Source organism: Lepidochelys kempii, chromosome 13 (assembly GCF_965140285.1).
Source record: "Lepidochelys kempii isolate rLepKem1 chromosome 13, rLepKem1.hap1, whole genome shotgun sequence".
NCBI lineage: Eukaryota > Metazoa > Chordata > Testudines > Cheloniidae > Lepidochelys > Lepidochelys kempii.
In genome coordinates this window covers 6,414,917-6,428,201 of record NC_136392.1, presented here as the reverse complement: position 1 = coordinate 6,428,201, position 13,285 = coordinate 6,414,917, and the positions used below count along the sequence as shown (strand labels likewise).

Sequence of the window (13,285 nt, the reverse complement as noted above, 5' to 3'; positions counted from 1 at the left end):
GTATAGTTAAAAACCCACTAAAAACTCTAATTTTATTTACTCCATTTTGCAATGTATGCTTGACTTTGACCATTATTTTCCTTTTTTGTGCTTTTAAAGCTTGACAAGTATTAAGTGTTTCAGTATGTTTAAGCCTATATTTTTTTTCAACATGCTGTAGGTGAAATCAAATTCTATTTTAATTCTAAGTTCTTATTTGTCCTATTTTCCCCTGTAGCCAGTAAGAAATCCTTGACCTATTTCAATCATGACTACAAGGCTGATTTACAGGAAGTCACCTTTGACCAACAGGAAGTGAAGAAGATATTCTATGGGAGCTTTCATAAGGTCCTTATCAAGGGAGGGAGTAACTTAGATCATTATCTCACAAGGGCAGGCTGAGAAAAAAATGCAGTCAGTATATATTATTTGTACTGAAGAGTGGTTATGAGAATGTTCTTTAAAAAGTCATTAGCCAATTGGCCAACCTGTTTGTGTTGATTTGCAATTGTAAGGAATTTTGAGTCATCCCATATGAAAAATACATATTTTCCAAGTATTGAACATATCTAACATAGTTAGATATATTTAAAAGACATATGAGTATATAAAATATATCCACACATTACAAACTTGGCTAATTGTCATATTTAAAATGTAATATTTGGTGGAAACATGAAATGCTACAGTAGTGAAATGTATGTAATGCATGTTGAATCACGCGCTTCCTTTTTAAATATGAAATTTTTGCCAGTTTTGTACAGTATATTTTATATATTTTCACATAAACGCGTTAGCAAAGATATAACCACCCTGTGAAAAAATATGTATTTTTCTCCATAAGGGATGCATTATAAGAGCTAACATGGTAGCTCTTTCAGTTCACTTGCCTTGATTTTAATATTGCCCGATATGTGTCGCTCAGCTGATCTGTTTATTAGCGTGTATGCATGTCCATTTATGATGCAGTGTTGTAGTCCCAGTGGTGAATAGAATGGTACTTATGTAACTGCACTATCCCTTTTTCTCTGGATATATCGTTGAAATGTCACCTCTAGTCCCAGCCAAGCAAAGATTTAAGCTTTTAAATTGTCCTGTGGAAGTCAGTGAGACTACTGAAGGCCTATTGGCCTTAAAGTTAAAGGTATGTGTATGTCTATGCAGAATCGTGGTCTAAGTGCAAAAGAATTTGCGAGTCTTTGTCTAGTCCTGACCCCCACCATAAAATCACCACTCAGTTCAGCAGAAGGAATCATCTACTCACGAGAGGCAAAGGACTGGAATGGCTGATTGTAGTATGAACTGGGGTTGTGGTGGATAATCCTAATAGTAGGCGTTTGGGGGGGACATGGGATAACCTGTGAAAGGGCTGGCCAAGCTAGGTTTGCACGGGGTTACAGGTCAGGGTGTAAGTGCCCTGGCACACAAGTGCCAGGGGAGCTTGCCCAGTGGCTGATTGCTCTATTCCTGGATCTAACTGGAGTCACCAGTTTCTCTTTCATTCCCATCACTTTCTTCCTCATATAAGAGTAATAATTAAAAAGGGAAACGTAGGAAACAGGAAGGTACTGAAGTAAGGCAATTGGGTATGTGATAGACCCACAGTTTGTCAGATGGCCACAGCTGTTCACTCTGCTAACCTATAAAAAGGTGAGTTACCATGGAGCACATTCTAAGGCAATATAGCCAGCGGATATGCACAGGTCTGGGACACAGGAGGCCTGGGTCCAATTCCCAGCTCTGCCACTGACTTGCTGGGTGACCTTTGGCATGTGTCGTCATTTCCTGTGCCTCAATTTCCCCATCTGTAAAAATGGGGATAATGATACTAACCTCCATTCTAAAGTGCTTTGAGCTCTAAAGATGAACAGCGCTAGATAAGAACTAGGTGGTGGTATTATTCCCCGCTGAAGTGCCAGAAGTAATCGTTTTTTAAGCTCAAGGTTGAGGGCACCTAGCAGATTTGTCAGAGGCTGTTAGAAATTAGGCTGTTTATTGCCTTTTGATTTTGGGACAACAACATTACAAAGCGGTGGAAAACAATGGCTTTTTGTGGAGCATCCTTCATACATGATCCATAAAACACTTTTGCAGAGAAGCTCAGTTCTAACCTGAATAAAAGGGGGCAAGTAACACAAGAAGTAACACAAGATTTCAAGAAGAGAAGTAGCTCTGTGTTCTGGAGGCTGGAGAGGGGGATGGTTAAAGATAGATGGGTCAGCACAAGATAGATGGGGATTTGGAGACAGGGAGAAATGAGGGGAAAATGGCGAGAGCTGGGGCACTCTAATTTCTCACCTTGTAAAGACAGTGTGTTCTTTTTAATATTGCACTCCCCACAGCCTGTATCTAGGCAGCAGGCACTCCTTAGGGGACTGCCTCATCCAGAGTAGGTCGTGTTTTATTCCGGAATGCCTCTTGCAAGAGGTTAGAAGAGTGTCTTCCCTCCTAGGACCTTCCATGTGGCTTTACCTTGACACAATGCAAGCCTTGAACACTCTCATTAAAAGCCCAATGTATTCAAGAGGGAGTAAAACGAAGCGTCTGCATAGCGCAGCTTGGGCCCTGCCTGGCAAGATCTCAGCTAGGTAGGTGCAGTTCAGATTATGGAAAAGAAGCCGTGTCACATTTATCATCTCAGGTCTGCTGTCCCTTTCTCCTTGGCCCCTCGCCTGGGGCAGTTTGTCAGTGAGATTGCCTCTGCCCTGCAGGTGACTGCCATCCGACCTGGCTCCTATGCTTTTCAAGATTTTTTCACGTGCCTGGCTTATTACCATCCTCAGGCTCCCTCACACAATAGTCCCCTGTGCAGAGACACTGGGGGACAATATTATTCTGTCTCTTATTTTTCCTGAAGTCACTCTGCAATGTAGCTGCTGCACTGGAGACACTGATTAAGTTCCTGTTTTACTGCCCACCTTCCAAAACTTGAAAAGCTCCTTTGAAGGGGTCTCCGCACAGTTCTTCCTCAGCCCACCTTATTACTCCTAAAAGCATCTCTCTCTGCCCTTTCTTCTAGCTTATGACCAGGCTTTGGAATATTAATGATCTTGGCTGGAGGTGTCAACATAAATCCAACTTGGTTTGCTTTAGTTTAAAGAGGCAGGACTCACTTTTTGCCTTTTAGTTCCCTCTGAACTTTTTTTTCTTTAGATTGAATCTGAGCTATTGTCATATTAAAGGCAATCTGTCACAGTCTTCATTGCTAGGTCTAAAACGCTTAGTGCTACAAATGTTCAGGTCTTTTTTTTTATTTTACAAAGAAGCTGCACAAGAAGAGAAAGAATTGAGATGGACTGAAAATCAAGCCCCAAATCCAAACATCCCTGATCTATGAGTACATTCATTTCTGGCTCCAAACTTCACAGCTCAGTCCTCTTCCAGTCATGGAGTCAACAAAAGCTGCAGATCTAACTAGTCTATATATCTATTTTAGGTACTTCTATGGCCACCATCACCATATTATCTGACTGCCTCACCATTTTGAAAGTATTTATTCTCACATTACTCATGAGCGAGGGTAGTTCCACTATCCGCCTTTTACATATGGGAAACTGAGGCACAGAGGGGCGAATTGAGTTGCCCAGGGTCACACAGGCCATCTGTGGCAGAGCAGGGAATTGAATCCAGGTCACTCAAGTCCTAGGCTGGACCACCCTGCCTCCCTGAGCTATGGCGGAGGTCCCATCTAGATTGAGATTTTTAATTTCAACATGGGTTCGTTCCTAGTTGTGAGTGGAGACAGGCAGTACATTTTGAACCTTAACTGACTTCTCAGGTTGCTAAAGCTGCTTATCGTTTGGCTGTGTGCCTTCTAACCCCCTGACCAGACCCCCAGTGGCAGGTATGATCACTCAAAAGTGCAATGCCTGTAGTGTACAGTATTTGTCATGATGAAGGCATGGATTTCAGTCTCACTCAAAGCTACAGTGAAGTAGGTTTCCAAAAACACCTTTCATGGTGCTTTAAAGCAGTTACAAACACAGTGGGGATTTCATGTCCCATCCATCAATCGGTGCACTCTATACTGCCTATTACCTTAAATGTTCTGCATACATTTTCATCTTTAAGTGTTTTTTGTTTAGTTTTGTGTTAAATATGCAAGAGAAAAACACATTCTTTTTTCCCATCTGTACCAAACATCATCTTGTATTTGCTGTTAATAACCACTTTCCAAACAGAATAATAACTGTGAGACCAAGACCAGCACTAGAAGATTATAAAAGGAAAGCCCTGCATTTTCATGTGTGGCAGAAAGAGAGATCTTTTTGTTAAAATACCGGCCCATTTTCAGAGGTCTTTCATAACGTAGCTCAGGGACTGCTAATGGGGTATTCTTTCACCACTAGTTCACCACTTCAAATCTGGACCAGGTTGCTAATGACAGTATAACTGGTTGGGAGAGAAAAACTAATAATTCCCTGCACCCCTCTATGTATTTTATTTATTTATTTATTATTGATTTGAAGTTCAAAAACTTAGAAAAAGTTTAACTTGTTTGACTGAAAATCAGGGAACATTTTAAAAAGAAAATTTCATCAAAATAGTCCCCAACTTTTTTTTTTAATTTAGAAATTAAAACCCTCCACCCAAATTAGCACCTTACAACTAGACCTGAGCAAATAATGGACTTTTTGGTTTGGGAGTCCATCTGAAAACTTTGGGGTGGCGGGGGGCGTGGTTTGGTTCCAGCTGAAACTGACATTTTTGTTGTTTGATTTGAGTCAAACAAAACAATTCTGGGGTCTTTTCATTTTGTTTCAGGTAATGTTTGGGGTGTTTTCTCACTTTTTTTTGTCTTTGTAAATTAGCTATATTTCAAAACAAAGCACCATTTCGTTTCAAAATGTCTCAACATTTTGTTTCAGAAACGTCAACACAAAATGGTAAAAGCTTTCCTTTTTATTTTTTTTGCCAGCTAAAACGCTTTGCTGAATTCGACCCGAATTCATGAATAGTTGAGGAGTTTTGAAAAAAATAATTTTTTTGGCAAACTTACTATTTGCCAAAAAAATTGTCCTGCTCTACTTAACAGCTGTCTCAGTAGACAACCCAAGGACGAAACTAATTATGGAGGCTGATCTACTTCACATCACAACTCCAGGGATGGCTCCTCCAGAAGAGGGTTGACATCCAGCAGTGGGCTCTTATGGCTCTGTAGATGCAGGCAAAGTCTAATTAACTATATCTCCGTTTACTCAAACTCTTGGTTATCCCAAGCTCGTGTATGTCTTTCAGGGTTTGACTGCAGAAGAACTGTGCTCCAGCTCTCAGCCCTATCCTGCGTCCCTTTTCTCCAGCCCAAGAACTGGCCACGAGGATGCCAAAAGTCCTGTGCTCCAAAGCCTTCTGTGCATAAAGTGGGCTGTTTGTTGTTGTTTTGACGGAAACTGTGTGCTGAAGCTCACAGCACTTTTTGCCATCTTTACTGACACTGTTATGGGCTGAAGGCTTCTGCGCACAAGGATTCCTGGCTTGCTCAGGGCTGGCTGGGGGAGAGGCCTGGGAATCTGAAGAAGAGCTCTTCTCTTGCATAGCCCCTAAACTCTGCAGGAGTATTGAGGAGCTGAGGAGCTGGCTGTCCCTGGGAAAACTGTCCCGCTGTTCATAGTCTGGGGAGCTAAAAATAGGAGATCCTGAGTGCAGATTTCAGTGCTGGTTGGACTAGCCCTCCCACCCCCTTCTCACTCGTCTGAAATTTTGATTCTCCAATGGTTTTGATGTCCCTTAGGACAAGGTATTATTGTCCATGGAGGAGTTCACTCTCTAGGGCTTTCACCCAATATCTTTTGCGATCATTACATGCACAAAAAAAGATGCCTTTGATTGCCGAAGTGGATATGAACTCTGCCAGATACATGATTAAAAAGAATCCTCCGTCCAACAGGTGGGGTCCAACGCATCTATTTTTAATTGTTATCCAGGTGCACATAGCTGTGAGCCATTTCAGGATCAAACTCTACTTGGACTGTAAGAAAATAGCAGAGAAACCGATCAATGCTATGGGAAGCATCTCCACTGCTGGCTTCATCATGCTAGGAAAACTGACAGGAACCAGAGGACCCAGGAGTGGGTCAGCAGCAGTAAGTCCAGCGTTTATTAGTTTTAATGAGGAGTCTTGTGTCTAAATTCAGGATTGGATGGGATACAAATCAGAGCAGAACTACTGTCCCCTCCCCCCATTGCTCTTGTGTTGAGTTCACCCCCTGAAGTAGGGAAGCTTTTGAAATTTGTTGAGCATTTTTAATGCAATGTTTTGCACATTCTCCTCCTGCCTTTGGGAATTTGTGATGAGATGTAGCACAGCATGTGTGTGCCACGTAGCCACGTCAGCTCGCACCCTGATCTGTGGGTGAGCAGCTTACATGGTGCTTTAATACTACATAGTCTTGAAACCCGAGGACATACAGATCTTGTTGTAATTGGCTGAAAAAGGCAGAAGGGTTACTAGATTGCTTCTAAAAGAGAAGGCTTTATACATCAGCTCCCTTGGACTGGCAGCAGCCACATGCTAATAATCACGGGGGGCAACATGTTCAGATGGGTTTCATTTGGTCTAAAAATCTCAAAAGTGCACTGTCCCTGAATGACTGTCAAACAATACTCAGAGCAGTCACCATAAATTACAACTCAAAAAACCCTCTCAACACCAGACTCAGCGGCAGACAAAAGCCCACTTTTGCCCCACAGGTAAAGGAAAAAAATAAACATCTTGGCTTTGCCCCGTGCCCTGAAGATCAATGGTCTTGGGCTGATTGACCCATTAGAAAAGCAAGCACCAGAGACAAAAAGCACCCTGAATCTGATTCTTCATTACCTTATACCTCATGTTGCCATTTACACCGCTGCAAAATAAGTGTAAAAATACTCCAGTGGCTGATCTGGTTGTGTTTTATGCCCCTGGGCCCAGATCCTCAAAGGTATTTTGGCACCTGACTCCCCTTGATTTCATGGGAATGATTTGCACTGGTTTGAATGATTACACAGGGTTCAGGGCAAGGATAAATTAGTGCTCCACAGCACTCTGACCATAGATCTAGGGAGTGCAAATAAGAACAGATCAGCTGACTGCAACGTTCCACACATGAAGGCAGCATTGAACAAGCAATCTGGCCCATCTGTATTGCATGCAGCCTCAGCTAACACCAGGAGGAAGTGGAATCATGCAATGTACCGTGACAAATGCCATCAAAGGAATGAGCTGTACCATATGGGAACAGATTCATAATAAAAGTGGGATTCAAGCAGCTCTAATTTTATTTGCCAAAGAAATACTGTGGTGGTTTAGAGTGACAGCAGCCATGTCAGACCTCTGCCTTGGAGGAAAATATCCTCTATCCCTCCCCAGTTTTTCCTTTTAGCAGCTTAGCGAGCTGGATCCAGTCATTGAAGAGCTACTAATGAACAGCCCAGACCTTCTCTACTCCCATCATGCTTCAAGCCTAACAAAGTTTCATGTCTTCTGCAGCTCTACCACCCTTGAGGAGACAGAGCGCCTCATTATTGGTTATCATCAAACCTTATTTAAGACATCTCTAAGTGTCATTTGATGTATGGGGCTCATTTTCTATCCATATGCTGCACATCCCACTCTTTCAGTCGCACTGCTCACTCATCATTAAATGTCTGGGGGAAAAGATTTGATTGGGTAAAAATGGCATTCTTAAAAACTGTGGAGTTTAAATATATCTCCCCCCCTTTTTCTTTTATTGGTCTCATGCGGCATTTGCCCTTTTGCTAATCAAAACGGAAAGATCTGGCAGTCTAGGGAGAGGCTGAGAAGGAGGGCAGATTTATTTGGATGGGGAGGATGCATCTCCCAGGAATATCTGCTACTTTTGTTCTTCTACCACTTTCTTTGAGTGGCAGTGGAGCAAAGTTGTCTTTTTACATTTTGGTTTGTGTTGAAGCCAATTACCTGGGGCCTTGGGAGCGGCTGCTGCTGAAATGTGAATAAATCGGAAACTGAGGTTTCGTTAGCATGGATGAGCTTATAGAGTTCACTTTGCAAGGCTCTGGCCTCAGAGGCCTGAGACTTGCAATGCAGTCCAATGACCAGCCACCCCTTCTAAAGTCTGTATCCGTTGCCTTGTGTCTGCAGTTTGTACAATTGCTTCTGAAAGAATGTGTCTATGGGTGGTGGTTAGGGGGAGGGGAGAAAGTGCATGATGGTCTTTTACATAAGGTTATTTTTACATTCTACTGCAGCCAGAAGTGGCCAAGAATTTACACAACTTCCTGCCAGACCACCCTGCGGCTTGCAGTAGGATGAGCTATTATTCTCACTGGCATCTTAACAAGACTTGGCGTGAGCTATTGCTGGGAACGTACAATAACCTGTATAATTGCTGTTCATCAGGACACCTGCAGGCACTATATTTAAAAAAACAAGTGTGCAGTTCTATCCTTTTTTCTACACCTACATTCTCGTTAGGTGGCCTCTCTTCTTCAGCAGCGGGTAGAATAATTATGCACGGCCAACCCACCTGTCACATTTGTAACTCTTCTCATGACTCGTCTAATTCTCTTTGCTCCACAGTTCCAGCTGCAGTCTTTACAGATAGTTTGCAGTGGCTCATGGGCAGAGGAAGATAGATGTTGTGATCTCCCGGCACTGGTAAGATATGAATGACCTATGTGCTCATTGGGATGAGACTGGGGAGTGCGTCACAAGGAAATGACAGTTTAAATAGAAAATTGATAGGCCAGAAGATCAATTTTTATATTTTCCTGAGAAACTAATAAAACTAGCTCGATCTAAGTCCAAGTGAGTCTGTGTCTACTCCCAATGAAATTAATAGCAAAATGCCTGTTGGCTTCTCAAAGACATCTCCACCAGGGCACGTAATTCCTGTCCTGAATCAGACCTACCAAGCCAGCACTGACGGCCACACAGCTCGGCTGTTGGCCTTCCGTTCTGAGTTATAACTACAGCCAGTTGGAAATTTTCTGATGAAACAAAGCTTCATCAGAAAATGCCAATTCATCAAACCTAAAATGATTGGTGAAAATAGCTTTGGGGACCAGCTGGCCCATGAGTCTGAAAGCCCCAAGGTCGCTGGCCTGGGATAGCTTGCATGGGACCCCCAGCAGCTGCTGTCTGAAATTGACATTCAGCGGACAAGAATGTCAGTTTTAAGTAGTAGCTGCCAGGATTCTGGCAACTATGTTTGGTTTTGGAAGTGCCATGTGTCAGGTTTCTGACACATTTTTTTCTTGGGATTTCCAGTCTGTGGGAACTTCTGATATTTCAAATTCTCCCGTGAACCGGAAATCCCGAATTTGTCTGTTGAAGTTATAACATTCCCCTGCTATTCCTTTCCACTCCTGGGCTTCTACTGCACACAAAAAAACTTATTCCTCCTGAACTGAGAGGAGGTTTGTTTTTTGGGCAAATATTTAGAAAGGAGTAGATTGATTCTTTTCCTCAGGATATATTTATTGTACATCTCAGTGACTATAAAATGTAGGGCTGGTTGGAAAATTTTCCTTTTTAAATTGTTTTTTGATGGAAAATTGGGTCTTTGATTAAACATAATTTTTCACACAAACCATCTGCTATCTGCAGAAAATTTAGATTTTCTCTGAAAAAACGAATGCTCAAAATCCAAAAATGTTTTGGTTTTGAGCTTAAAACTGAAATACTTCAGATGAAAACAAAAATATTTCAGTTTGAATATTGTTTCTCAGCTGGACTTTATTTCCCATAATGCACTATGGCCCTTGGACTCCCATGATGCACTGCCTCATATCACCAAGAGGCGAGACCATGGTGCATCATGGGAAATGTAATCCAGCTAAGTACTAGAATGATAAGGTAAAATTTTCAGCAGTGCCTAAGTCCCATGTTCAAAAGGGACTTAGGAGGCTAAGTACCATTTAAATTAGTGCTGTCAAGTGATTTACAAAATTAATCATGCAATTTATCGTGCTATTAAACAATAATAGAATACCATTTATTTAAATATTTTGGATGTTTTCTACATTTTCAAATATAGTGTACAGTGCTCACTTTATATTTATTTTTATTACAAATATTTACACCGTAAAAAACAAAAGAAATATTATTTTTCAATTCACCTAATACAAGTACCACAGTGCAATCTCTTTATCATGAAAGTTGAAATTACAAATACAGAATTATGTACAAAAAATAACTACATTCAAAAATACAATAATGGAAAACTTTAGAGCCTACGAGTCCACTCAGTCCTACTTCTTGTTCAGCCAATCACTCAAACAAACAAGTTTGAATACATTTGCAGGAGATAATGTTGCCTGCTTCTTGTTTACAATGGCACCTGAAAGTGAGAACAGGTATTCATGTGGCTGTGTTGTAGCTGGCGTCACAAGATATTTACGTGCCAGATGTACTAGAGATTCATATGTCCCTTCATGCTTCAACCACCATTCTAGGGGACATGCGTCCATACTGATGATTTTTGCTCGATAACAATCCAAAGCAATGCGGACCAACATGCATTTATTTTCATCATCTGAGCCAGATGCCACCAGCAGAAGGTTGATTTTCTTTTTTTGGTGGTTCGGGTTCTGTAGTTTCCACATCGGAGTGTTGCTCTTTTAAGACTTCTGAAAGCATGCTCCACACCTCGTCCCTCTCAGATTTTGGAAGGCACTTCAGATTCTTAAACCTTGGGTCAAGTGCTGTAGCTATCTTTAAAAGGCTCACATTGGTACCTTCTTTGCATTTTGTCAAATCTGTGGTAAAGGTGTTCTTAAAGTGAACATGTGCTGGGTCATCATCCGAGACTGCTATAACATGAAATGTGGGTAAAACAGAGCAGGAGACATATAATTCTCTCCCAAGAAGTTCAGTCACAAATTTAATTAATGCGTTCTTCTTTTAACAAGCATCATCAGGATGGAAGCATGTCTTCTGGAATGGTGGTTGAAGCATGAAGGGGCATACGAATGTTTAGCATATCTGGCACATAAATACCTTGCAGTGCCGGCTACAAAAGTGCCATGCAAAAGAAAGCTTGTTCTCACTTTCTGGTGACATTGTAAATAAGAAGCAGGCAGCATTATCTCCTGTAAACGTAAACAAACTTGTTAGCCTTAGCAATTGGCTGAATAAGAAGTAGGACTGAGTGGACTTGCAGGCTCTAAAGTTTTACATTGTTTTGTTTTGGAGTGCAGTTATGTAACAAAAAAATCGATATTTGTAAATTGCACCTTCACAATACAGAGATTGCACTACAGTACTTGTATGAGGTGAATTGAAAAATACAATTTTTTTATAATTTTAACAGTGCAAATATTTATATTCTTTTTTATTACAAAATGAGCACTGTGCACTTTGTATTCTGTGTTATAATTGAAATCAATATATTTGAAAATGTAGAAAAACACCCAACCATATTTAACAAATTTCAATTGATATTCTATTGTTTAACAGTGCGATTAAAACTGTGATTAATCACGGTTAATTTTTTTGAGTTAATCGTGTGAGTTAACTGCGATTAATCGACAACCCTACTTTCAATGAGACTTAGGTGCCTGAGTCATGAAAATCATAGTGAATTTTTGAGAGGGTTACCCATAACTTTCTTTCTTTCAGAGAAATGAAGAGACCTGCCCTGCCTTAACTCCTTCCTGCACCTGCACTCCAGGTATCCCAGGCCCGCCAGGTCCTCCAGGGTTCCCTGTAAGTTTGCCTTCTGACATTTGTTCCTAGAAATGTTTGTATTGTCTGGCACCCATGTGGCATTTAACAGCCATGTGTAAAGAACAAGGTCCCTGCCATGAACTCACAATCTCGGCAGACACTGGACAGAGGGAGAGAAGGGAAGCATCATAAAGAAACAGGAGTTTAAGCAATGAACTATGTTGCATGGCATGTGACTCCATGTTTATCATCTAAAGGAGTGGCAGTCCTTCTCTGCTCAACTTGGACCCAGTGACTTTGACTTGCAGAGCTGGGTTCCTCTTCCCTTGGTTCTGAACACTGAATAAATGCTGGCAGATTTCCATCCTGAACTCTGAACTTCCCAACTTTTGGGGGAGGTTTAAGACCCCTGAATATCAGAGGTGCAATGAAGCCAAAACGTATCGATCCAGATACCAAGTGCCAACAAAGCAAAGGGTGCATGGAGCTGGCATCATGGTCCAAGCCCATCTCTGCATAGGTATTTGTATTTTTATAATGCTGAATAATATAACAACTGCCAAAGTTCGTGTCTCTCAAGGCAGCCGTCTCAACCTGGGCTGGCCTTTCCTTTCATTTTCCTCTCCTACTGCCAAAGCAAAATAAGTTATCTTGCAAGGCAACAGTGACAGCTGGGGGCCAAGAGAGCATTACTGTACTAATCCTCTTACGGGAGAAGGGCTGGCTTCTCTTTTTGTCTGTCTGTACAGATCTGTTGGATAGGAAGCTCTGAAACCCTGTACAAAGACTTGAAATGCAGAAGGCATGGCATGGCAACCTTGAATCCAGGTGTACTCAGGGCTGGATTCAATAAAGATTTAACATAGGAGGAGTGTGTATTGACTCTGGCTCTCAGAAGTTCTGGTTGTTCCTATTTGTTGTTCAGCCACTGCAGAAAAATTGTATAATTACCACAAATTCTGTGTTTCCTAATGCACATTACACAGAGAGAGGGGAACGTTTACAACCAAGGCTGTACCCACTCTCCCCTGTGTACATGTAATGCATGCACCAACTTGCTGCAGTGGGTTTTTTTGGGTGCAAATGTTAACATTTCCCCACAGGACTGTTTAAACAAGGAGCAGAGATATGGGAATACCAAGCAGGTATTTGAACCTGCAGAGTGCAATTGGAATTTTTGCATGAAGAAGCTAAGGGCTGAAAATCTAGCCCAGAGCATCTTTCACAACATAGAAAAAATCTTTCTCTGTGTCAAATAAATATGTTTTAATAATAAATATCCTGTCACAGGGTGGCTGGCCCTTTAAGGGGAGTTGGGCCCAGCCTCATCTGTGAAGGATCAGCTTCCTCCCAGCTGAGAGAGAGCAGCTAGTGATCGGGTGATTACAAAATCCAGCTGGTGGCCCAGTGGAGGAGAAAGCTGCCAGGAGCAGGGAGGCGCTGGTCGGAAGCTGGGTTGGAGAACAGGACTACAGGAAGCTGTCTGGCTTCTGTGGCAGCTCTGGGGCAGGGTTGGACTCTCAGACAGGTGGCCTGTAATATGGAACCCTGTAGGGAGTAGATAGGCCCCTGAGGAAGACCCTGAGTATGGGGAAGGGAGAATTGTGCTGTGCTAATTTTAAAGTTGAAGGCCTGAGAAAAGGACCTGCCCCTGACTGGATGTGGAGTCACTTCTGC

The 13,285-nt window shown here is 41.9% G+C and overlaps 1 protein-coding gene across 10 annotated transcripts in view; it reads left to right on the top strand.

Annotated features, from left to right (window-relative positions):
• The window catches only part of COL20A1 (collagen type XX alpha 1 chain), a 95,676-nt gene that overhangs the window by 60,953 nt on the left and 21,438 nt on the right, over nt 1-13,285 (top strand). For all 10 annotated transcript variants that reach the window (XM_073309068.2, XM_073309067.2, XM_073309061.2 and 7 more), the window contains 4 exons: nt 218-327; nt 5,904-6,062; nt 8,519-8,596; nt 11,561-11,647. In XM_073309068.2, coding sequence (XP_073165169.2) covers nt 218-327; nt 5,904-6,062; nt 8,519-8,596; nt 11,561-11,647 — 434 coding nt within the window. The remainder of the gene's footprint in view (nt 1-217; nt 328-5,903; nt 6,063-8,518; nt 8,597-11,560; nt 11,648-13,285) is intronic.